General features: G+C 38.5%; 1 protein-coding gene across 5 annotated transcripts in view; it reads left to right on the top strand.

Annotated features, from left to right (window-relative positions):
- Positions 1–24347, top strand: part of ECT2 (epithelial cell transforming 2) — a 69380-nt gene that overhangs the window by 39714 nt on the left and 5319 nt on the right. For all 5 annotated transcript variants that reach the window (XR_009503071.1, XR_009503070.1, XM_059922006.1 and 2 more), the window contains 3 exons: positions 6932–7070; positions 8376–8530; positions 24097–24204. Coding sequence is in view for 3 of the 5 variants with exons in the window: in XM_059922006.1 (XP_059777989.1) it covers positions 6932–7070; positions 8376–8530; positions 24097–24204 (402 nt within the window). In the remaining 2 variants the exon portion in view is untranslated. The remainder of the gene's footprint in view (positions 1–6931; positions 7071–8375; positions 8531–24096; positions 24205–24347) is intronic.

Here is a 24347-nt window from a genome sequence, read left to right on the forward strand (position 1 = left end):
TTTATTTATTTTTTTATATAGCAGGTTCTTATTAGTTATCCATTTTATACATATTAGTGTATATATGTCAATCCCAATCTCCCAGTTCATCACACCACCACTTTCCCCCTTGTTGTCCATAACGTTTGTTCTCTACATTTGTGTCTCTATTTCTGCCCTGCAAACTGGTTCATCTGTACCATTTTTCTAGGCTCCACATATATGCATTAAAATACAATATTTCTCTCTTTCTGACTTACTTCACTCTGTATGACAGTCTCTAGATCCATCCACGTCTCTACAAATGACCCAATTTTGTTCCTTTTTATGGCTGAGTAATATTCCATCTTCTTCATCCATTCATCTGTCAATGGGCATTTGTGTGTAATGAAGAATCCTTGCATTCCTGGGATAAACCCCACTTGATCATGGTGTATGATCCTTTTAATGTGCTGTTGGATTCTGTTTGCTAGTATTTTGTTAAGAAATTTTGCATCTGTGTTCATCAGTGATATTGGCCTGTAGTTTTCTTTCTTTGTGACATCTTTGTCTAGTTTTGGTATCATGGTGATGGTGGCCTCGTAAAATGAATTTGGGTGTGTTCCTCCCTCTGCTGTATTTTGGAAGAGTTTGAGAGGGATAGGTGTTAGCTCTTCTCTAAATGTTTGATAGAATTCACCTGTGAAGCCATCTGATCCTGGGCTTTTGTTTGTTGGAATATTTTTAATCATAGTTTCAATTTCAGTGCTTAAGATTGGTCTGTTCATATTTTCTGTTTCTTCCTGGTTCAGTCTCAGAACGTTGTGCGTTTCTAAGAATTTGTCCATTTCTTCCAGGTTGTCCATTTTCTTGGAATATAGTTGCTTGCAGTAATCGCTCATAATCCTTTGTATTTTCTGCATTGTCAGTTGTTACTTTTCCTATTTCATTTCTAATTCTATTGATTTGAGTCTTCTCCCTTTTATTAAAAATTTATTTATTTATTTATTTTTGGCTGTGTTGGGTCTTCGTTTCTGTGCGAGGGCTTGCTCCAGTTGCGGCGAGCGGGGGCCACTCTTCATCGCGGTGCGCGGACCTCTCACTGTCGCGGCCTCTCCCGTTGTGGAGCACAGGCTCCAGACGCGCAGGCTCAGTAGTTGTGGCTCACGGGCCTAGCCGCTCCGTGGCATGTGGGATATTCCTGGACCGGGGCACGAACCTGTGTCCCCTGCATTGGCAGGCAGACTCTCAACCACTGTGCCACCAGGGAAGCCCTCCCTTTTTTTTCTTGATGAGTCTGGCTAATGGTTTATCAATTTGGTTTATTTTCTCAAAGAACCAGCTTTTAGTTTTATTGATCTTTGCTATTGTTTCCTTCATTTCTTTTTCATTTATTTCTGATCTGATCTTTATGATTTCTTTCCTTCTGCTAACTTTGGGGTTTTTTTGTTCTTCTTTCTCTAATTGCTTTAGGTGTAAGGTTAGGTTCTTTATTTGAGATGTTTCTTGTTTCTTGAGGTAGGATTGTATTGCTATAAAGTTTCCTCTTAGAACTGCTTTTGCTGCATCCCATGGGTTTTGGGTCATCTTGTTTTCATTGTCATTTGTTTCTAGGTATTTTTTGATTTCCTCTTTGATTTCTTCAGTGATCTCTTGGTTCTTTACTAGTGTACTGTTCAGCCTCCATGTGTTTGTATTTTTTACAGATTTTTTTCTGTAATTGATATCTAGTCTGATAGTGTTGTGGTTGGAAAAGATACTTGATACGATTTCAATTTTCTTAAATTTACCAAGGCTTTATTTGTGACCCAAGATATGATCTATCCTGGGAAATGTTCTATAAGCACTTGAGAAGAAAGTGTATTCTGTTGTTTTGGATGGAATGTCCTATAAATATCAATTAAGTCCACCTTGTTTAATGTGTCATTTAAAGCTTGTGTTTCCTTATTTATTTTCATTTTGGATGATCTGTTCATTGGTGAAAGTGGGGTGTTAAAGTCCCCTACTATGAATGTGTTACTGTCGATTTCTCCTTTTATGGCTGTTAGCATTTGCCTTATGCATTGGGGTGCTCCTATGTTGGGTGCATACATATTTACAATTGTTATATCTTCTTGGATTGATCGCTTGATCATTATGTAGTGTACTTCTTTGTCTCTTGTAATAGTCTTTGTTTTAAAGTCTATTTTGTCTGATACGAGAATTGCTACTCCAGCTTTCTTTTGCATGGAATATCTTTTTCCTTCCCCTCACTTTCAGTCTGTATGTGTCCCTAGGTCTGAAGTGAGTCTCTTGTAGACAGCATATATACAGGTCTTGTTTTTGTATCCATTCAGCCAGTCTGTGTCTTTTGGTTGGAACATTTAATCCATTTACATTTAAGGTAGTTATCGATATGTATGTTCCTATTATCATTCATCATTGTTTGTTTGCTCTTTAGTTCTTCTATTTCCGTGTTAAACACTTCTTGTATTTCCTCCATTCTATTTCCAAGATTTTGGATCATCTTTACTATCATTACTCTGAATTCTTTTTCGGGTATACTGCCTATTTCCTCTTCATTTGTTTGGTCTGGTGGGTTTTTACCTTGCTCCTTCATCTGCTGTGTGTTTCTCTGTCTTCTCATTTTTCTTAACTTACTGTGTTTGGGGTTTCCTTTTCACAGGCTGCAGGGTCGTAGTTCGCATTGTTTTTGGTGTCTGCCCCCAGTAGCTAAAGTTGGTTCAGGGGGGTTTGTAGGCTTCCTGGTGGAGGGGACTGGTGCCTGTGTTCTGGTGGATGAGGCTGGATCTTGTCTTTCTGGTGGACATGATGACCACATCCGGTGGTGTGTTTTGTGGTGTCTGTGACCTTATGATTTTAGGCAGCCTCTCTGCTCATGGGTAGCGTTGTGTTCCTGCCTTGCTAGTTGTTTGGCATAGGGTGTCCAGCCCTGTAGCTTGCTGGTCGTTGAGTGGAGCTGGGCCTTAGCGTTGAGATGGAGATCTCTGGGAGAGCTTTCACCGTTTGATATCACGTGGAGCCGAGAGGTCTCTGGTGGACCAGTGTCCTGAACTCAGCTCTCCCACGTCAGAGGCACAGGCCTGACACCTGGCTGGAGCATCAAGACCCTGTTAGCCATATGGCTCAGAAGAAAAGGGAGGAAAAAAAGACATAAAGAAAGAAAGAAAAATAAATAAAATAAAGTTATTAATATAAAAAATAAAAATGTTATTAAAAATAAAAAAAGGAAGTAATTAAAAAAAAGAAAAGAAAGAAAGAAGAGAGCGACCAAAGCAAAGAACAAATCCACCAATGATAACAAGCATCAAAAACTATACTAAAAAAAAAAAAGCAGACAGACAGAGCCTTAGGACAAATGGTAAAAGCAATGCTATACAGACAGAATCACACAAAGAAGTATACACATACACATTCACGAAAAGAGAAAAGGGAAGAAAAATCTATATATTAAAAAAAAAAAGAAAGAGAGCAACCAAAGCAATAAACAAATCTACCAATGATAATAAACTCTATAAATACTAAACTAAGATAAACATAAGACCAGACACAAATGAGATGCAGAAAGCAAACCCCAAGCCTACAGTTGCTCCCAAAGTCTACCTCCTCAATTTGGGATGATCCGTTGTCTATTCAGGTATTCCACGTATGCAGCGTACATCAAGTTGACTGTGGAGATTTCGTCTGCTGCTCCTGAAGCTGCTGGGAGAGATTTCCTTTCTCTTGTGTGTTCCCACAGCTCCTGGGGTTCAGCTTTGGATTTGGCCCCGCCTCTGCGTGTAGGTTGCCTGAGCACATCTGTTCCCACCCAGACAGGACGGGGTTAAAGGAGCAGCTGATTCGCGGGCTCTGGCTCACTCAGGCCGGAGAGAGGGAGGGGTACGGATGTGGGGCGAGCCTGCGGCGGCAGAGGCCCATGTGGCGTTGCACCAGCCTGAGGTGCGCCGTGTGTTCTCCCGGGGAAGTTGTCCCTGGATCACGGGAGCCTGGCAGTGGCGGGCTGCACAGGCTCCCGGGAGGGGAGGTGTGGATAGTGACCTGTGCTTGCACACAGGCTTCTTGGTGGCTGCAGCAGTAGCCTTAGCATTTCATGCCCATCTCTGGGGTCTGCGCTGATAGCAGCGGCTTGCGCCTGTCTCTGGAGCTCATTTAGGCGGTGCTCTGAATCCCCTCTCCTCATGCACCCCAAAACAATGATCTCTTGCCTCTTCGGCAGTTCCAGACTTTTTCCCGGACTCCCTCCCGGCTAATTGTGGCGCACTAGCCCCTTTGGGCTGTGTTCACGCAGCCAACCCCAGTCCTCTCCCTGGGATCCGACCTCCGAAGCCCGAGCCTCAGCTCCCAGCCCCCGCCCACCCTGCCGGGTGAGCAGACAAGCCTCTCGGGCTGGTGAGTGCTTGTTGGCACCAATCCTCTATGTGGGAATCTCTCCGCTTTGCCCTCTGCACCCCTGTTGCTGCACTCTCCTCCATGGCGCTGAAGCTTCCCCCCCGCACCCCCCTGTCTCCACCAGTGAACGGGCTTCCTAATGTGTGGAAAGTTTTCCTCCTTCACAGCTCCCTCCCACTGGTGCAGGTCCCGTCCCTATTCTTTTGTCTCTGTTTTTTCTTTTTTCTTTTGCCCTACCCAGGTACGTGGGGAGTTTCTTGCCTTTTGGTAAGTCTGAGGTCTTCTGGCAGCATTCAGTAGATGTTCTGTAGGAGTTGTTCCACACGTAGATGTATTTCTGATGTATTTGTGGGGAAGAAGGTGATCTCTGGGTCTTACTCCTCCGCCATCTTGAAGGTCTCCTGCACATTAGTTTTTAAAGTATAAATACAAGGGAATCTTAGAGAACAAGCCAAGTACAGTTACAGGTGCAATAAAATCTCACCAAAAATTTACTTGTGTTAAAGAGTTTTGTTGTTGTGAGGTTAGTGAAAAATGGTATTTTCATTTGGTCAGTACAAAACACAAAAGTAAAGGCAGTGAAAATACTGTACACAATTGACCTTACCCTGAACTGAGAAAGTTATAAAAAATCATGAGGCAGATAATTCTGAACTACTTGTCTCCCCATAATGAGAGCTTTAGCCTGCTCTGCTTTTGAGAACAGGGGCTAGGTAGAGTCAATTTTTGATCATATTTTATTTGAATCTGCAGTATCATGTTCACTGAGTACCATGTAGCTGCTTAGTAGTTCTGTTTATTTGCTTTCATTTAAGCTTTTGTAAGTTTTTCCTGTTGACTGTTCATAGGTCAGCTGGCTCCATTCATCTAATAGGTGAGGTTATCTGTACTTCCTTTGCTAATCCATTCTGGTCTTTATCCTCTTAATCCTTAGATAGTTGAGGCTTACTTTAAATTTTTTTATTTTACATCCCCTTCAAGTTTTGTGAAGTCTTCTACAACTGGCTCATTGACTTACCTTCCATTTTAATTCCTGCCATTGATCATTCCTTGTAGCCTCCAAGTCTGTTGTCTGATACCCTGGCTTCTCACTTCCTTCATCTTCCTGAATTCAGTGACTTTTTGTTCTACTCTCTCTTAGTCTGCATGTCAGAATCACATTAACTGTAACATTTCTATTGCTAACATTAAATTTGGACTCCAGATTTATAATTTGGACTTTTAGATTTATAAACTCTTATTCTTTAGCTTGTTTGTTTAAAAAAAACCAAAACTTTGAGCAAATTTGGAATGAAGAGAATGGTAAAAGTTAGAAGCATTTAAAATAGATAAGATCTAAACTGACTTCACTTAAACATGACAGGTGATGTATCTGTACTTTGAGTTTTTACCTTGATGGACTAGCATTTGTATCATCAATATTGGCACTTGTCATTGTCTTTCCTTTTTAAAAATGAACCTTAAAATTATTTATTTTGCTTAACTAAATTAAAAGTATATTCAAATAGTACAGTGGAAATAATTATTTAAAGAATCTGCTTTTTTCATATATTAATGAAAATGGGCTTTTAATATTTGATATGTATCATAGATCTGTGTCATATTTCTGCATCAGTGTGAATATGATACTGACTGCCTTTTGATCTTTTCTCATTAGCCAACACAAGCTATCAACAGTACATTTTTCAGCCTTACTTTGTCATATTCATGATGATGACCAGTCAATCTCAATTCATTAAGTAGCTTAATCTAAATCATTTTGTGTTAATGTCTTTCAGTTGATGATTATAACCCCCAAAGAAATGTTCTTTTAAAAAGGCAAAATAATATACTAGGATTTCATGGAAATGAAAACAATAAATTTAAAGACCTTATAAAATCCACAGAACTCAAATACGTAGTGAGTCCCAGGGTCCTTTCTGGTTTTGCTCCTGTCTTCTCCAGCATTACTTTACCTATGTCTTCCTTTGCATGAGTTCCCAGTTTAGGTAAAGTTATATCTTAACATAGCACCTTGACTTTATAATTTGTATCAGTTTTTAATGTATTATTTAGTTACTTTAATTTTCCTATTTTTCAGTAGTATGTAGGTATCATGAGGGCCAGAACCATTTCTGTATTATTCACTCCTTTATCCTCAGTGCCTTGCACAGCATCTGAGATAATTGTGTATTCTGCTCTTACACTGAAATCAATTATCTTTTGAACCCAAGGCAGCAATCCCAGAGCAATGATTCCCCTTTCCGAATTCAAGGCCTTTTACTGAAGGTTCCTTCATGCTTTGATGCTGTTACTTCTCACCGTGCTTCTAAGTTCTTTCACACCTCTGGGATCTTTTCCATGTATCCTGTTTTCCTGACTTTTGAGCTCTTCTCATATAAACATGAGCATTTTTGCTACATAGTTACATGTATGAATTTGTCACATAGTAACTATGCTTCTTATCAGATAGTAATTTTGGAATGACTGGTAGTTAAATAAGCTGCATATAGATTTATGTGATTAGTGCCATTTTATTTTTAAGCATTTGGTGTTTGTTTTTATGTTACTGATGGTGACTTTTTTTTTTTTTTTCTATAATCAGATAGCAAGAAAACGACACAAGGTTATTGGCACTTTTAGGAGTCCTCATGGCCAGACCCGACCCCCAGCTTCTCTTAAGCATATTCATCTAATGCCTCTTTCTCAGATTAAGAAGGTGCTGGACATACGAGAGACAGAAGGTATGGTCGTTGGATAAACTATTGGCTAGATAAAAATAGTTTATATTCATTGAAAGTTTGATTCCCTTATATATATTTTTTAAACTGGTAAATTATCTTTAAATATTGTTGGTTAGTTCTGGCAAAGTAATTGTTCTTATGCTTCAACTACATCTCTAGGAACTGGGAGATTTTTAATTTTTTTCAAATGAAAATACTATCTCAATCTGAAGGATATCTTCATCTCTTAAGGGACAGAGAGCTTTTAAATGGTTACATGTCAAAATAGTGCCCATTCCCACACCAAAACTTATTTTTATTCCTTCAGAATCCAAAGGCAATTGTAGTCTATTACCTGTGCCCCACAGCTTGTAACCTTCCCTGTTGCCAATGGCTGTATTGTTAGGGATACACTTAGGATATGACCAGGAATAGATGTGCATGAGTAAGTACACCCAAAGTAACTATGGTAGACTCAACATGGGCTCAAATGTGTATTAAGGAAAGCTTTTACTCTATACTTTGGGAGTGTTAGAGAGGATTCTTTGAAGGCCTGAAATTGGGAAAAGTTTATACCTACTGACGCAGTATCATTTTTTAAAATAGTACCTAGTGATGTGTGTGCCTGGCAATATTTTGCTTGTTTAGGCATATATTTTTACAGTGTAAACTGGTTCCATTACTGATCCCATCCTCAAATATGGAAAACTTTTAATTTATGAGAAACAATTAAAAAAAACTTGAATGGCAACTTATATTGCTATCTTTACTCAGTTGTCAAATTCTGGATTTATTAAAGCATTCATAGAGCATTCACTTAAATGATCTCTATATTTTTGGATTATAATTATGGAAGACTTCATTGTTTAAAATAGGTTCTGTTTTAGCATCTTGATCATAAAACATTTTGTAACAATTTTAATATTTGAGTATTTTATTTCTTTGAACTTGATTTAAACAGGTTGAATTATTGAATTATTCTTACAGTGTCACTTTAATTTAAAACTTAAATTCTAGAATTCTAAGAAATGATATAATTCAATTTTTAAAAACTCCATCAAAGAAAATATTAAATGTCATGGAAAATACTGCTTACTTAACAATATCATTGTTTGTTCCTCACATGGTACATACTATTATAATTCTTTCCAGTGTTTCAACTTAGTATGATGCTATTCTTTGTCCAGTTAAAAACAGAGGGGACAGAAAAGGTAGAGAAGAGATAATTTTTTGGAATTTCATTGCTCTGAGGGAACTTAACTTGTGTTAAGTCTGTCATTTTCCAAGGAGTAACATTTAATGTTTGTGATTATTCTGGAACCCTAGATTGCCATAATGCTTTTGCCTTGCTTGTGAGGCCACCTACAGAGCAGGCAAATGTGCTGCTCAGTTTCCAGATGACATCAGAGGAACTTCCAAAAGAAAACTGGCTAAAGATGCTATGTCGACATGTAGCCAACACCATTTGTAAAGCAGATGCTGTAAGTTCTTAAACCGCTATTATAATGAAAGTTTAAACTCCATGGTAGTAGTGTACAGACTAAACATGTACGTTTCTAATGACTTGTTAATTATGAATGAAGGAGAGTTTGTGTTGTGTTTATTGAGGAAAACTGATTAAAAGTTGTTTTGGAGGAAATTTTTAAAAATATAGACACATGAAACATTTCTTTGAGTCCCTAGCTTATAGACAGGGCCTCATATATAAGGCCTCATAGCCTTACAGCTCCTGTGGCTCTGCTGTAGTGAAGCTTTTGGGACTTATAATGTATTTTCTTTAGTGCTCTTTGACTTGGCTATCTGTGAGAGAGTATTTTGTTCTATTGTTCTTTTATCTTATTGAGAGCAATAGGTGAGTTGTAGCAAGTTGCTTTTCCTGTCAGGCAAGTTGCCAGTGCAGTTTTCTTAGTCCAATCTCTTAAAATCAAATGCCATTATGAATATATAATCATCTTTATCCTATACAGATTAAAGTGAAGATATATGAGAAAATCAAATTATTGAAGTTAAATGACTCACCAGAAATCAGGTAGCTTGTAGTAGATCTTGGATGAAATCTAGGTCCATTAAAAGATAATTTGATTTCTTCATTATATATGGGAGAGGCATGTGATAGATACAGATCCCTTCATCTTTCATCTTTGCACAAATGACATAGATGGAGGAGAATGTATAGACAGATAACCTTTTTCAGTATAGTACTTGGACATTTCCTGTGGGAATAAAACATTTAGTTTATTATAGTTAAATCTGATCTTCAAAGACGTTGAGGTATAATTATTATTGCTTATAAAGTAAATACTTTATTAAAAGTATTTACCTAACTGTTTAAAAAAATTAACAGACTTTTCAATTTTATGTTTTTTAATTGAAGTATAGTTGATTTACAGTGTTGTGTTAGTTTCTGGTGTACAGCAAAGTGATTCAGTTACACATATATATACACATATTCTTTTTCATTATGGTTTATTATAGGATACTGAATATAGTTCCCTGTGCTGTACAGTAGGACGTTGTTGTTTATCCATTTTATATATAGTAGTTTGTATCTGCTAATCCCAAACTCCTAATTTATCCCTCTCCCAACCCTGTTCCCCTTTGGTAACCATAAGTTCTTACATTTTCTATGTCTGTGAGTCTGTTTCTTTTTCGTAAATAAGTTCATTTGTGTCATATTTTAGATTCCACATATAAGTGATATCATATGGTATTTGTCTTTCTCTTTGTGATTTACTTCATTTAGTATGATAATCTCTAGGTCCGTGCATGTTGCTGCATGGCATACTTTCATTCTTTTTCATGACTGAAGGGTAGTCAGTCCATTTTTTTAAACTTTTCTTTCTTTTTTAAATTAATCAATTATTTATTTTTGGCTGCATTGGGTCTTTGCTGCTGCGCACAGGCTTTTTTGCTAGTTGTGGCGAGTGGGGGCTACTCTTCGTTGCTGTGTGCAGGCTTCTCATTGTGGTGGCTTCTCGTTGCAGAGCACGGGCTCTAGGCGCGTGGGCTTCAGTAGTTGTGGCTCGCCACCAGGGAAGTCCCTATTCCATTTTGTATATATACCACATCTTCTTTATCCATTCATCTGTCAGTGGACGTTTAGGTTGCTTCCATGTCTCAGCAATTGTAAATTGTGCTGCTGTGGACATTGGGGTGCATGTATCTTTTTGAATTATAGTTTTCTCTGGATATATGCCCTGGAGTGGGATTCCTAGGTCGTACGACAACTCTATTTTTAGTTTTTTTAAGGAACCTCCATACTGTTTTCATAGTGGCTGCACCAATTTACATTCCAACCAACAGTGTAGGAGGGTTCCCTTTTTCTCCACACCCTCTCTGGGAATTGTTATTTGTAGACGTTTTAATGATGGCCATTCTGACTGGTGTGAGGGGTACCTCATTGTAGGTTTGATTTTCATTTCTCTAATAATTAGTGATGTTGAGCATCTTTCCATGTCCCTCTTGGCCACCTGTATGTCTTCTTTGGAGAAATGTTTACTTAGGTCTTCTGCCCAGTTATTGATTGGGTTGTTTTCTTGTTATAGAGTTGTATGAACTATTTGTATATTTTGGAAGTTAATCCCTTGTCGATTGAATCGTTTGCAAATATTTTCTCCCATTCCGTAGGTTGTCTTTTCTTTATATGGTTTCCTTTCCTGTGCAAAAGCTTATGTTTGATTAGGTCCCATTTGTTTATTTTTGCCTTTATTTCTATTGCCTTGCGAGACTGACGTAAGAAAACATTGGTACAATTTATGTCAGAATGTTTTGCCTATGTTCTCTTCTAGGAGTTTATGCTGTCACATCTTATATTTAAGTCTTTACCATTTTGAGTTTATTTTTATGTATGGCATGAGGGTGTGTTCTCACTTCATTGATTTACATGCAGCTGTCCAGCTTTCCCAGCACCAGTTGCTGAAGAGAGTGTCTTTTCTCCATTGTATATTCTTGCCTCCTTTGTCAAAGATTGACTGACTGTAGGTATGTTGGTTTATTTCTGGGCTCCTTTGTCAAAGATTGACTGACTGTAGGTATGTTGGTTTATTTCTGGGCTCTCTATTCTGTTCCATTGATCCATATGTCTGTTTGGGGGCCAGTACAACACTGTTTTGATTACTGTAGCTTTGTAGTATTCTCTGAAGTCTGAGAGGGTTATGCCTCCAGCCTTGTTATTTTTCCTCAGGATTGCTTCGGTAATTCTGGTCTTTTTAAGGTTCCATATAAATATTAGGACTATTTGTTTTAGTTCTGTAAAAAATGTCATGACTAACTTGATAGGGATTGCATTAAATCTGTAGATTGCTTTGGGTAGTATGGCCGTTTTAACAATATTAATTCTTCCAATCAAGAGCATGATTTCATTTCTTTGAATCATTCTTCAGTTTCCTTTAACAATTTTCTAGCATTCTCAGCATATAAATCTTTCACCTCCTTGGTCAAGTTTATTCCTAAATATTTTGTGTGTGTGTGATATGGTTTTAAAAGGGATTTTTTCTTTTTTTAACTTGCTGATATTTCATTGTTAGTGTAAAGAAATACAACAGATTTCTGTATGTTAATCTTGTATCATTACCTTGCTGAATTTATCAGTTCTAATAATTTTTGTGTGGAGTCTATAGGATTTTCTATATTTAGTGTCATGTCATCTGCATGTAATGACAATTTTACCTCTTTTCCAATTTTGATACCTTTTATTCCTTTTTCTTGTCCATTGCTGTGGCTCGGACTTCCAATCCTATGTTGAATAGAAGTGGTGAGAGTGGGCACCCTTGTCTTGTTCCAAATTTTAGCGGGAAGGCTTTCAGCTTTTCACCATTGAGTATTATTTTGGCTGGGGGTTTGTCAAAACAGCTTTTATTATGTTGTGATATGTTCCCTCTTTACCCGCTTTGGTAAGAGTTTTTATCATGAACGGACATTGAATTTTATCAGATGCTTTTCCTGCATCTATTGAGATGATCATGTGTTTTTTGTCTTTTCTTTTGTGGACGTGGTGTATCACACTGATTGATATTTGTATGTTGAACCATCTTTGTGACCCTGGGATGAATCCAACTTGATTGTGGTGTATGATCTTGTTCTTATGTGTTGTTGGATTTGGTTTGCTAATACTTTGTTGAGAATTTTTGCATTTATATTCATCAAAGATATTGGCCTTTAATTTTCTTTTGTGGTATTGTTTTTGGTTTTGGTATCAGGGTGATGGTGGCTTTCTAGAATGCCTTTGGGAGTGTTCCCTTTTCAATCTTTTGGTGGAAGAGTTTGGGGAGGGTTTTTATAAGTTCTTCTTTGTATGTTTGGTAGAATTCCCCAGTGAAGCCATCTGGTCCTGACTTCGGTTTGCAGGGAGTTTTTTCATTACATATTGTATTTCACTTCTAGTGAATGGTCTGTTCAAATTTTCTTTCTTCTTCATTCAGTTTTGGTGGGTTGTATGTTTCTAGAAAATTGTACATTTTTTCCAGGTTGTTGAATTTGTTGGCATATAGTTGTTCATAATATTGTCTTACGTTTTTTTTAAATTTCTGTGGTACTGGTTGTTATTTCTCCTCTTTCATTTCTTATTTTGTTATTTGGGTCCTCTGTTCTTGATGAGCCTGAAGAGAGGTTTGTTTATTTTGTTTACCATTTCAAAGAACCAGCTCTTTTCTATTGTTTTTTTAATCTATATTTTATTTATTTTCTCTCTGATCTTTATTATTCCTTCCTTATAAGAACTTCTTTTGCTGCATGCCATAGATTTTGTATGGTTGTGTTTTTATGTCATATGTTTCAAGGTATCTTCTGATTTCCTCTTTGATTGCATCATCGACCCATTGGTTTTTGTAGCATGTTTTTTAGTCTCCATGTAATCATTTTTTTCTCATTTCTCTTTTTGTGGTTGATTTCTAGTTTCACGCCTTTGTGGTCAGAAAAGATGCTTGAAATAATTTCTATACTCTTAAATTTGTTCAGGCTTGTTTTTTGTCCTAGTATGTGGTTCGTCCTAGAGATTATTCCATGTGCACTTAAAAATAATGTGTATTCTGGTATTTTTGGATGTAATGTCCTGAAAATATCAATTAAGTCTAACTGTTCTATTGTATCATTTAGGATCTCTGTTGCCTTACTGATTTTTATATCTGGAAGATCTGTCCATTGGTGTGAGTGAGGTGTTAAAGTCTCTTACTATTGTATTCCTGTCAATTTCTCCCTTTATGTCTGTTACCATTTGCCTTTTGTATTTAGGTGCTCCTATATTGCATATGTTAACAAGTGTTATGTTAACGAGTGTAATAGCCTCTTTTTGTATTGACCCTTTTATCATTATAGAGTGTCCTTTTTTATCTTTATTACATGAGTTTTAGAGTCTGTTTTGTCTGATAGGAGTATTGCTAGACCCACTTTCTTGTCATTTCTGTTTGCATGAGGTATCTTTTTCCATCTCATCACTTTCAATCTATGTGTGTCCTTCACCCTAAAGTGGGTTCCTTGTAGGCAGCATATTGTAAGCTCCTGTTTCTTTATTCAATCTTCCACTCTGTGTCTTTTTTTTTTTTTTGAAATTTCATGTAATGTCTGAAACATTTATATTAACATATTTCCATACAAATAACCCAATGAAAGTTTAGTATTAGTTGTTTTGTTTGTTTTTTTATACTGCAGGTTCTTATTAGGCATCAATTTTATACACATCAGTGTATACATATCAATCCCAATCGCCCAATTCAGCACACCACCATCCCCACCCCACCACAGTTTTCCCCCCTTGGTGTCCATATGTCCATTCTCTACATCTGTGTCTCAACTTCTGCCCTGCAAACCGGCTCATCTGTACCATTTTTCTAGGTTCCACATACATGCATTAATATACGATATTTGTTTTTCTCTTTCTGACTTACTTCACTCTGTATGACAGTCTCTAGATCCATCCACGTCTCAACAAATGACTCAATTTCGTTCCTTTTTATGGCTGAGTAATATTCCATTGTATATATGTACCACAACTTCTTTATCCATTCGGCTGTCGATGGGCATTTAGGTTGCTTCCATGACATGGCTATTGTAAATAGTGCTGCAATGAACATTCGGGTGCATGTGTCTTTTTGAATTACGGTTTTCTCTGGGTATATGCCCAGTAGTGGGATTGCTGGGTCATATGGTAATTCTATTTTTAGTTTTTTAAGGAACCTCCATATTGTTCTCCATAGTGGCTGTATCAATTTACATTCCCACCAACAGTGCAAGAGGGTTCCCTTTTCTCCACACCCTCTCCAGCATTTGTTGTTTGTAGATTTTCTGATGATGCCCATTCTAACAGGAGTGAGGTGATACCTCATTGTAGTTTTGATTTGCATTTCTCTAATAAGTAGTGATGTTGAGAATCTTTTCATGTGCTTCGTGGCCGTCTGTATGTCTTCTTTGGAGAAATGTCTATTTAGGTCTTCTGCCCATTTTTGGATTGGGGTGTTTGTTTCTTTAATATTGAGCTGAATGAACTGTTTATATATTTTGGAGATTAATCCTTTGTCCGTTGATTCATTTGCAAATATTTTCTCCCATTCTGAGGGTTGTCTTTTCATCTTGTTTATGGTTTCCTTTGCTGTGCAAAAGCTTTTAAGTTTCATTAGGTCCCACTTGTTTATTTTTGTTTTTACTTCCATTACTCTAGGAGGTGGATCCAAAAAGATCTTGCTGTGATTTATGTCAAAGAGTGTTCTTCCTATGTTTTCCTCTAAGAGTTTTATAGTGTCCAGTCTTATATTTAGGTCTCTAATCCATTTTGAGTTTATTTTTGTGTATGGTGTTAGGGAGTATTCTAATTTCATTCTTTTACATGTAGCTGTCCAGTTTTCCCAGCACCACTTATTGAAGAGACTGTCTTTTCTCCATTGTATATCTTTGCCTCCTTTGTCATAGATTAGTTGACCATAGGTGCGTGGGTTAATCTCTGGGCTTTCTATCTTGTTCCATTGATCTATGTTTCTGTTTTTGTGCCAGTACCATATTGTCTTGATTACTGTAGCTTTGTAGTATAGTCTGAAGTCAGGGAGTCTGATTCCTCCAGCTCCATTTTTTTCCCTCAAGACTGCTTTGGCTATTCGGGGTCTTTTGTGTCTCCATACAAATTTTAAGATGATTTGTTCTAGCTCCGTAAAAAATGCCATTGGTAATTTGATACGGATTGCATTGAATCTGTAGATTGCTTTGGGTAGTATACTCATTTTCACAATGTTGATTCTTCCAATCCAAGAACATGGTATATCTCTCCATCTGTTGGTATCATCTTTAATTTCTTTCATCAGTGTCTTATAGTTTTCTGCATACAGGTCTTTTGTCTCCCTAGGTAGGTTTATTCCTAGGTATTTTATTCTTTTTGTTGCAATGGTAAATGGGAGTGTTTCCTTCATTTCTCTTTCAGATTTTTCATCATTAGTGTATAGGAATGCAAGAGATTTCTGTGCATTAATTTTGTATCCTGCAACTTTACCATGTTCATTAATTAGCTCTAGCAGTTTTCTGGTGGCAGTTTTAGGATTCTCTATGTATAGTATCATGTCATCCGCAAACAGTGACAGTTTTACTTCTTCTTTTCCAATTTGTATTCCTTTTATTTCTTTTTCTTCTCTGATTGCCGTGGCTAGGACTTCCAGAACTATGTTGAATAATAGTGGTGAGAGTGGACATCCTTGTCTCGTTCCTGATCTTAGAGGAGATGCTTTCAGTTTTTCACCATTGAGAATGATGTTTGCTGTGGGTTTGTCATATATGGTCTTTATTATGTTGAGGTAGGTTCCCTCTATGCCCACTTTCTGGAGAGTTTTTATCATAAATGGGTGTTGAATTTTGTCAAAAGCTTTTTCTGCATCTATTGAGATGATCATATGGTTTTTATTCTTCAGTTTGTTAATGTGGTGTATCACATTGATTGATTTGCGTATATTGAAGAATCCTTGCATCCCTGGGATAAATCCCACTTGATCGTGGTGTATGATCCTTTTAATGTGTTGTTGGATTCTGTTTGCTAGTATTTTGTTGAGGATTTTTGCATCTATATTCATCAGTGATATTGGTCTGTAATTTTCTTTTTTTGTAGTGTCTTTGTCTGGTTTTGGTATCAGGGTGATGGTGGCCTCATAGAATGAGTTTGGGAGTGTTCCTCCCTCTGCAACTTTTTGGAAGAGTTTGAGAAGGATAGGTGTTAGCTCTTCTCTAAATGTTTGATAGAATTCACCTGTGAAGCCATCTGGTCCTGGACTTTTGTTTGTTGGAAGATTTTTAATCACAGTTTCAATTTCATTACTTGTGATTGGTTTGTTCATGTTTTCTGTTTCTTCCTGGTTCAGTCTTGGAAGGTTATACCTTTCTAAGAATTTGTCCATTTCTTCCAGGTTGTCCATTTTATTGGCATAAAGTTGCTTGTAGTAGTCTCTTAGGATGCTTTGTATTTCTGCGGTGTCTGTTGTAACTTCTCCTTTTTCATTTCTGATTTTATTGATTTGAGTCCTCTCCCTCTTTTTCTTGATGAGTCTGGCTAATGGCTTATCAATTTTGTTTATCTTTTCAAAGAACCAACTTTTAGTTTTATTGATCTTTGCTATTGTTTTCTTTGTTTCTATTTCATTTATTTCTGCTCTGATCTTTATGGTTTCTTTCCTTCTGCTAACTTTGGGTTTTGTTTGTTCTTCTTTCTGTAGTTTCTTTAGGTGTAAGTTTAGATTGTTTACTTGAGATTTTTCTTGTTTCTTTAGGTAGGCTTGTATAGCTATAAACTTCCCTCTTAGAACTGCTTTTGCTGCATCCCATAGGTTTTGGGTCGTCGTGTTTTCATTGTCATTTGTCTCTAGGTATTTTTTGATTTCCTCTTTGATTTCTTCAGTGACCTCTTGGTTATTTAGTAACGTATTGTTTAGCCTCCATGTGTTTGTCTTTTTTACATTTTTTTCCCTGTAATTCATTTCTAATCTCATAGCGTTGTGGTCAGAAAAGATGCTTAATATGTTTTCAGTTTTCTTAAATTTACTGAGGCTTGATTTGTGACCCAAGATGTGATCTATCCTGGAGAATGTTCCGTGCACACTTGAGAAGAACGTGTAATCTGCTGTTTTTGGATGGAATGTCCTATATATATCAATTAAATCTATCTGGTCTATTGTGTCATTTAAAGCTTCTGTTTCCTTATTTATTTTCATTTTGGATGATCTGTCCATTGGTGTAAGTGAGGTGTTAAAGTCCCCCACTATTATTGTGTTACTGTCGATTTCCTCTTTTATAGCTGTTAGCAGTTGCCTTATGTATTGAGGTGATCCTATGTTGGGTGCATATATATTTATAATTGTTATATCTTCTTCTTGGATTGATCCCTTGATCATTATGTAGTGTCCTTCCTTGTCTCGTGTAACATTCTTTATTTTAAAGTCTATTTTATCTGATATGAGTATAGCTACTCCAGCTTTCTTTTGATTTCCATTTGCATGGAATATCTTTTTCCATCCCATCACTTTCAGTCTGTATGTGTCCCTAGGTCTAAAGTGGGTCTCTTGTAGACAGCATATATATGGGTCTTGTTTTTGTATCCATTCAGCCAGTCTATGTCTTTTGGTTGGGGCATTTAATCCATTCACGTTTAAGGTAATAATCGATATGTATGTTCCTATGACCATTTTCTTAATTGTTTTGGGTTTGTTTTTGTAGGTCCTTTTCTTCTCTTGTGTTTCCCACTTAGAGAAGTTCCTTTAGCATTTGTTGTAGAGCTGGTTTGGTGGTGCTGAATTCTCTTAGCCTTTGCTTGTCTGTAAAGCTTTTGATTTCTCCATCAAATCTAAATGAGATCCTTGCTGGGTAGAGTAATCTTGGTTGTAGGTTCTTCCCTTTCATCACTTTAAGTATATCATGCTACTCCCTTCTGGCTTGTAGAGTTTCTGCTGAGAAATCAGCTGTTAACCTTATGGGAGTTTCCTTGTATGTTATTTGTCGTTTTTCCCTTGCTGCTTTCAATAATTTTTCTTTGTCTTTAATTTTTGCCACTTTGATTACTATGTGTCTCAGCGTGTTTCTCCTTGGGTTTATCCTGTATGGGACTCTCTGCGCTTCCTGGACTTGGGTGGCTATTTCCTTTCCCATGTTAGGGAAGCTTTCGACTATAATCTCTTCAAATATTTTCTCTGGTCCTTTCTCTCTCTCTTCTCCTTCTGGGACCCCTATAATGCGAATGTTGTTGCGTTTAATGTTGTCCCAGAGGTCTCTTAGGCTGTCTTCATTTCTTTTCATTCTTTTTTCTTTAGTCTGTTCCGCAGCAGTGAATTCCACCATTCTGTCTTCCAGGTCACTTATCCGTTCTTCTGCCTCAGTTATTCTGCTATTGATTCCTTCTAGTGTAGTTTTCATTTCAGTTATTGTATTGGTCATCTCTGTTTGTTTGTTCTTTAATTCTTCTAGGTCTTTGTTAATCAGTTCTTTTATCTTCTCAATCTTTGCCTCCATTCTTATTCCGAGGTCCTGGATCATCTTCACTATCATTATTCTGAATTCTTTTTCTGGAAGGTTGCCTATCTCCACTTCATTTAGTTGTTTTTCTGGGGTTTTTTCTTGTTCCTTCATCTGGTACATAGCCCTCTGCCTTTTCATCTTGTCTGTCTTTCTGTAACTGTGGTTTTTGGTCCACAGGCTGCAGGATTGTAGTTTTTCTTGCTTCTGCTGTCTGCCCTCTGGTGGTTGAGGCTATCTAAGAGGCTTGATGGGAGGCTCTGGTGGTGGGTAGAGCTGACTGTTGCTGTGGCAGTCAGAGCTCAGTAAAACTTTAATCCACTTGACTGTTGATGGGTGGGGCTGGGTTCCCTCCCTGTTGCTGTGGCGGTCAGAGCTCAGTAAAACCTTAATCCACTTGACTGTTGATGGGTGGGGCTGGGTTCCCTCCCTGTTGGTTGTTTTGCCTGAGGCAACCCAACACTGGAGCCTACCTGGGCTCTTTGGTGGGGTTAATGGCAGACTATGGGAGGGCTCACGCCAAGGAATACTTCCCAGAACCTCCGCTGCCAGTGTCCTTGTCCCCACGGTGAAACAGAGCCACCACCTGCCTCTGCAGGAGACCCCCCAACACCAGCAGGTAGGTCTGGTTCAGTCTCCCCCAGGGTCACTGCTCCTTCCCCTGGGTCCCGATGCACACATTACTTTGTGTGTGCCCTCCAAGAGTGGGGTCTCTGTTTCCCCCAGTCCTGTCGAAGTCCTGCAATCAATTCCCACTAGGCTTCAAAGTCTGATTCTCTAGGAATTCCTCCTCCCGTTGCTGGACCCCCAGGTTGGGAAGCCTGACGTGGGGCTCAGAAGCTTCACTCCAGTGGGTGGACTTCTGTGGTATAAGTGTTTGCCAGTTTGTGAGTCACCCACCCAGCAGTTATGGGATTTGATTTTACTCTGATTGCACCCCTCCTACCGTCTCACTGTGGCTTCTCCTCTGTCCTTGGACGTGGGGTATCCTCCTTGGTGAAGTCCAGGGTCTTCCTGTCAATGATTGTCCAGCAGCCAGTTGTGATTCTGGTGCTCTCGCAAGAGGGAGTGACAGCACGTCCTTCTACTCCGCCATCTTGGTTAATCCTCTCCCATCCATCTTAAGAATGAGATGGCCAGTAGGTCCTTGGATTTTCAATTCTATTATCCACCTTCCATACAGTTCTGTAGGTTAAAAGTCCCACACAGGTCTCACCAGGATAAAATCTAAGTATGGTCAGAGCTGCATTTCTCTTTGGAGGCTCAGTGGAGAATCCATTTCTTTGCCTCTTTCAGCTCATAGAAGTCATCCACATTCCTTGGTTTGTGGTCCCCTGCCTCTGTCTTCAAAGCTAGCAATATTCCATCTCTCTGACCACTCTCTTGCAACCACATTTCCCTCTGAACCTCCTCTGTGTCTTTTTATTAGAGAATTTAGTCCATTGACATTTTAGGTAATTACTGATAGATATGTATTTATTGCCATTTTAAATCTTGTTTTCCAGTTGATTTTGTATTTCTTCTTTGTTCCTTTTTGTTTTTCATTTTGTAGTTTAATGGTTTTCTTTTTTTTAAATTTATTAATTAATTAATTTATTTATTTTTGGCTGTGTTGGTTCTTCGTTTCTGTGCGAGGGCTTTCTCTAGTTGCAGCAAGCGGGGCCCACTCTTCATCGCGGTGCGCGGGCCTCTCACTTATCGCGGCCTCTCTTGTTGCGGAGCACAGGCTCCAGACGCGCAGGCTCAGTAGTTGTGGCTCACGGGCCCAGTTGCTCCGCGGCATGTGGGATCCTCCCAGACCAGGGCTCGAACCCGTGTGCCCTGCATTGGCAGGCAGATTCTCAACCACTGCACCACCAGGGAAGCCCCGATGGTTTTCTTTTGTTTTATGCTTTTGTTCTGTTCTTTTTGGTTTTTGTGAATCTGTTGTATATTTTTCATACTCTCCTCCCCCACATTTTATGATTTTGATGTCCTCTTTTACATCTTCATGTTTATTGTTTTGATGTTCATTGTAGTTATCATCGCTTTCACAAAACTTTATTTTTTTAATCTGTATACTGGCTTAAGTGATTTACTTTCCAATTGAGATATTTCTCTTTCCTCTAGATTCTTGCTTCTTTTCTATTTAGAGAAGACCTTTCAATACGCCTATTAGGATAGGTTTAATATTGCTGTATTCTTTTAGTTTTTGCTTGTCTGAGAAATTCTTTATCTCTCCTTCTATTCTAAGTGATAATCTTGCTGGGTAGAGTATCCTGGGTTGCAGCTTCTTCCCTTTCAAGACTTTGAATATATCTTGCCACTCCCTTCTGGTCTTCATTGTTTCTGTAGAGAAATCAGCTGATAGCCTTATGGGGTTTCCCGTGTAATTAACGCTTTGTTTTTTCTCTTGCTGCCTTTAGAATCCTTTTTATATCTTTAACTTTTGCCATTTTAATTATAATATGTCTTGGTGTAGCTCTGTTTGGGTTCATCTTGTTTGGGACCGTCTGTGCTTCCTGTACCTGGGTATCTGTTTCCTTCTTTATATTTGGGAAGTTATCAGCCATAATTTCTTCAAATAAATTTTTGATCCCCTTTTCTCTTTGTTTTCCTTCTGGGATCCCTATTATGCATAGATCTGGATACTTTATATTATCCCATAGGTCTCGTTTATTGCTTTCCTTTTTTTTTTTTTCATTTGTGTTTCTGTTTGCTGTTCTGATTGGGTGATTCCATTATTCTATCTTCCAGATCACTTATTAGTTCTTTTGCATTATCCAGTTTGCTATTGATTGCCTGGAGCTCAGCTTTTGTTTTGGCAAATGAGTTTTCTAATTTAATTGCCTCCTTTTTATAGTTTTTAGTTCCTTTTTACAGTAATCTGCATTTCTATTGGTAGACTTGCTTAATTACTTCAGTATTTTCATTACCTCCTTTTTGGACTCGGGATCTGCTAGACTGCAGGTGTCTGTTTCATTGTTCTTTCAGGGGAATTCTCTTGGTCTTTTAATTGGGAGTGTTTCCTCTGCTTCATTTTACTTCTATCTCTGACTCTGAATTAAGGAGAAATAGTTATCTGCTGTGGTCTTGAAGGGCTGTTTTTTGTGTTTCCCTGTGTAGCCTTCGTGAGTGTAATATTTTTGTGCAAGGGCTGTTTTTATTATGGATGTCTGCCACATTTTTCTTTAGTGTGTGTTAGCCGTTATCCCCTTAATAGGGGGTATGATTGTTACCGTGATGACCAGAGCCTGCACTGGATGTTGAGAGTGGCCTCCTCTTTGCTCTTTGGTTGTCACAGCTCTGTCAGGGGCAGGGTCTGCTCCCCAGTTGTTGGAGTAGATGCCACCAGCTCTGTTTCTGGACTGGTGTGAGGTAGGTGGGGCTTGAATGCCCCTGCTGGGAGAGGAGGCCCTGATTATTCCTCTGCAGAAGCTGTCTACTGGGAAGTCGCTCTCTGGTTTTGCCTGTTACCTGTCGTGTTGGCTTACCAAAGTATACAGTCTTTGGCACTCCCCTCAGTCCCACCTCAACCATGGGAATTCAGGCAGTAAGCTTGGGTATCCCTCAGTTGCTGTGCTCACAAAGCCACTAGCATAGATCTTTTGACATGGAACCACTGAGGTCAAGCACTGGTACGCCTTGGTCGCGCACCTGGACTGGGTCGAGCACCTGGACCCACCGTAGGAGCTACTGAGTCAGCCCAGACCCCGGCCCCACCTCTGTGTGTGAGTGCCAGCAGAACCTGCTATCGCCAGACCTGCCCCAGCCACAGGAGCGCCAATAATCTACTCTGATGTTCTGCAGGCACTGGGTTTATAAAGCTGTCTCAGGTGCACAAATCCGCAGATATCACAGCTGCTGGAACACTCAGATTTCAACCCTGCTTCTGAAGCTGTGCGGCTGCTGGCCATAGGCTGGGGTTTCAGCCCTGCCTCCATGTGTGGGCGGCTCACCCAAGCTTGCTTGCTCCCAAAACATAGAAGCAGAGCCTCACCCTCTGTGAGCACACTGAGAATGAGGCTGCTGTTCCAGGCCCCGCCCCTCTCTTTGAGCTTGCAGATTAACAATGGGGCGTCAATGACAGATCTGGGTTCCTTCTTGCGCATGCCCCCCGTTTGCAGCTGTGGACCACACTCCAGCCCCTTCAGGCTGTCTCCATGCAGCCAATCCCAGTCTTCTCCTCAGGTCTGTCCTCTGAAGCCCAAGTTTTGGCACTCAGCCCCTGTGTGTACCAGCAGATGTGGGTCCTAGACTGGGGATTGCAGTGAGATGAACAGGGCCTTCTGTGCAGGTCTCTCTATGTTCTTCTTGTTGCACACAGGCTGCAGCACTCTCCTCCAAACTTCTGAAGCTCCCTTTCTCACCAAGCTGATCTTCCCTGCTGGTAAAGCGGCTTCCCAGGGTGAGGGAACCTTTCCTCTTTCACAGCACCCTCCCAGGGGCACAGATCCCGTCCTGATTCCTGTTTTCTTTCTTACGCCCTACCCTGTTAGGTGGTGATCTTTCTTGCATTTTGGTTTTATGAGATCTTCTGCTGGCATTCAGCAGGTTTACTGTGAGAATTATTCCACATGTAGATGTATTTGTGGTATATTTGTGGGAGGAGGTGAGCTCCACGTCCTTCTATTCCACCACCTCCTGTGGTCCTTGATTTGTTTGTTTTTTCTGTGGGCCAAGAATATGTTGTTGTAAATAAAGGATTGTTCCACAAAAAGGTTCATAGAAGGAAATACAGAGCTAGTGTGTACAACAGAGTGCTGACGAGGAAAGAGATGCAGACAGCTTTTTGTAAAGCCAAAAAACTGCTCATTATAAGGAAGAATTTTTTCTCATAGTTCTAGATATCCATATATAAAATGGATTTCTGCAGTATAGTGATTGCCTATTATAGAGATTACTCCTGCATTTATCACAATGTCCGACTACATGGTTTATGTAGTCCTTTCTAAATTTATAACCATGATTCTGAAATGTAAACGGTTAATGGAAAAATTTCCTTAAAATAAAATCTATTGAATTACTAGCCACAGGATGGCTATTAATTCTAGAACTGAAATATAAACAGTTAATGAAGATATTTCATAAAGTAAAATTAACCACAAGATGGCAGCAAACATTTAACTATATCCTGATTTATATACTGTGTTAAACCACAAAATTCTTCCCAGTTGTGAAAGTTTGTTACTAAGAAATGTTTGTAAATTCAGATATTAGGCAACTTCAGTTGAGCTCTTTCCTACATTTCAAATATTATGCATAGTATATTTTTTAAAAGCCCTGAGTCAGTGTCTTATCATTTGAGAACTTTTGCCATGTTGAAGAGAAAATATTTCTACACTCACACACACACACACTGTAAAAAATATAAAAATCTGATTCTTTGAATCAGTTTTTGTCCTTCTGTTATATACTTTTTGAGGCCTTAAATAAATTTCAGAGTAGAAACGATGTCAAACACATCAGAAATCTTGAGTAGCTTCATTTATATATGCTCCCTATGTGTGCATAGAAGTTCTTAAAGGTTTGATTTTAGGAACAGTTGTGTATTTTTATTTTTATTTGTTTATTTTAAAATAAAAATATTAAATTTCAACAGGAGAATCTTATTTACACTGCTGATCCAGAATCTTTTGAAGTAAATACAAAAGATATGGACAGTACATTGAGTAGAGCATCGAGAGCAATAAAAAAGACTTCAAAAAAGGTGAGTCTTAGTGAAATTATTATTCAGCATATCTCCAAAATGTATTTTTCAGAGTATATTAAACTAGTATTGCCATAGACATCAGGTAGTGTATAAAGCAAAGCTGTTTTTGGTTCTAAGAAATGGCCTACAGAGATAATAGT

Source organism: Balaenoptera ricei, chromosome 4 (assembly GCF_028023285.1).
Source record: "Balaenoptera ricei isolate mBalRic1 chromosome 4, mBalRic1.hap2, whole genome shotgun sequence".
Classification (NCBI taxonomy): domain Eukaryota; kingdom Metazoa; phylum Chordata; class Mammalia; order Artiodactyla; family Balaenopteridae; genus Balaenoptera; species Balaenoptera ricei.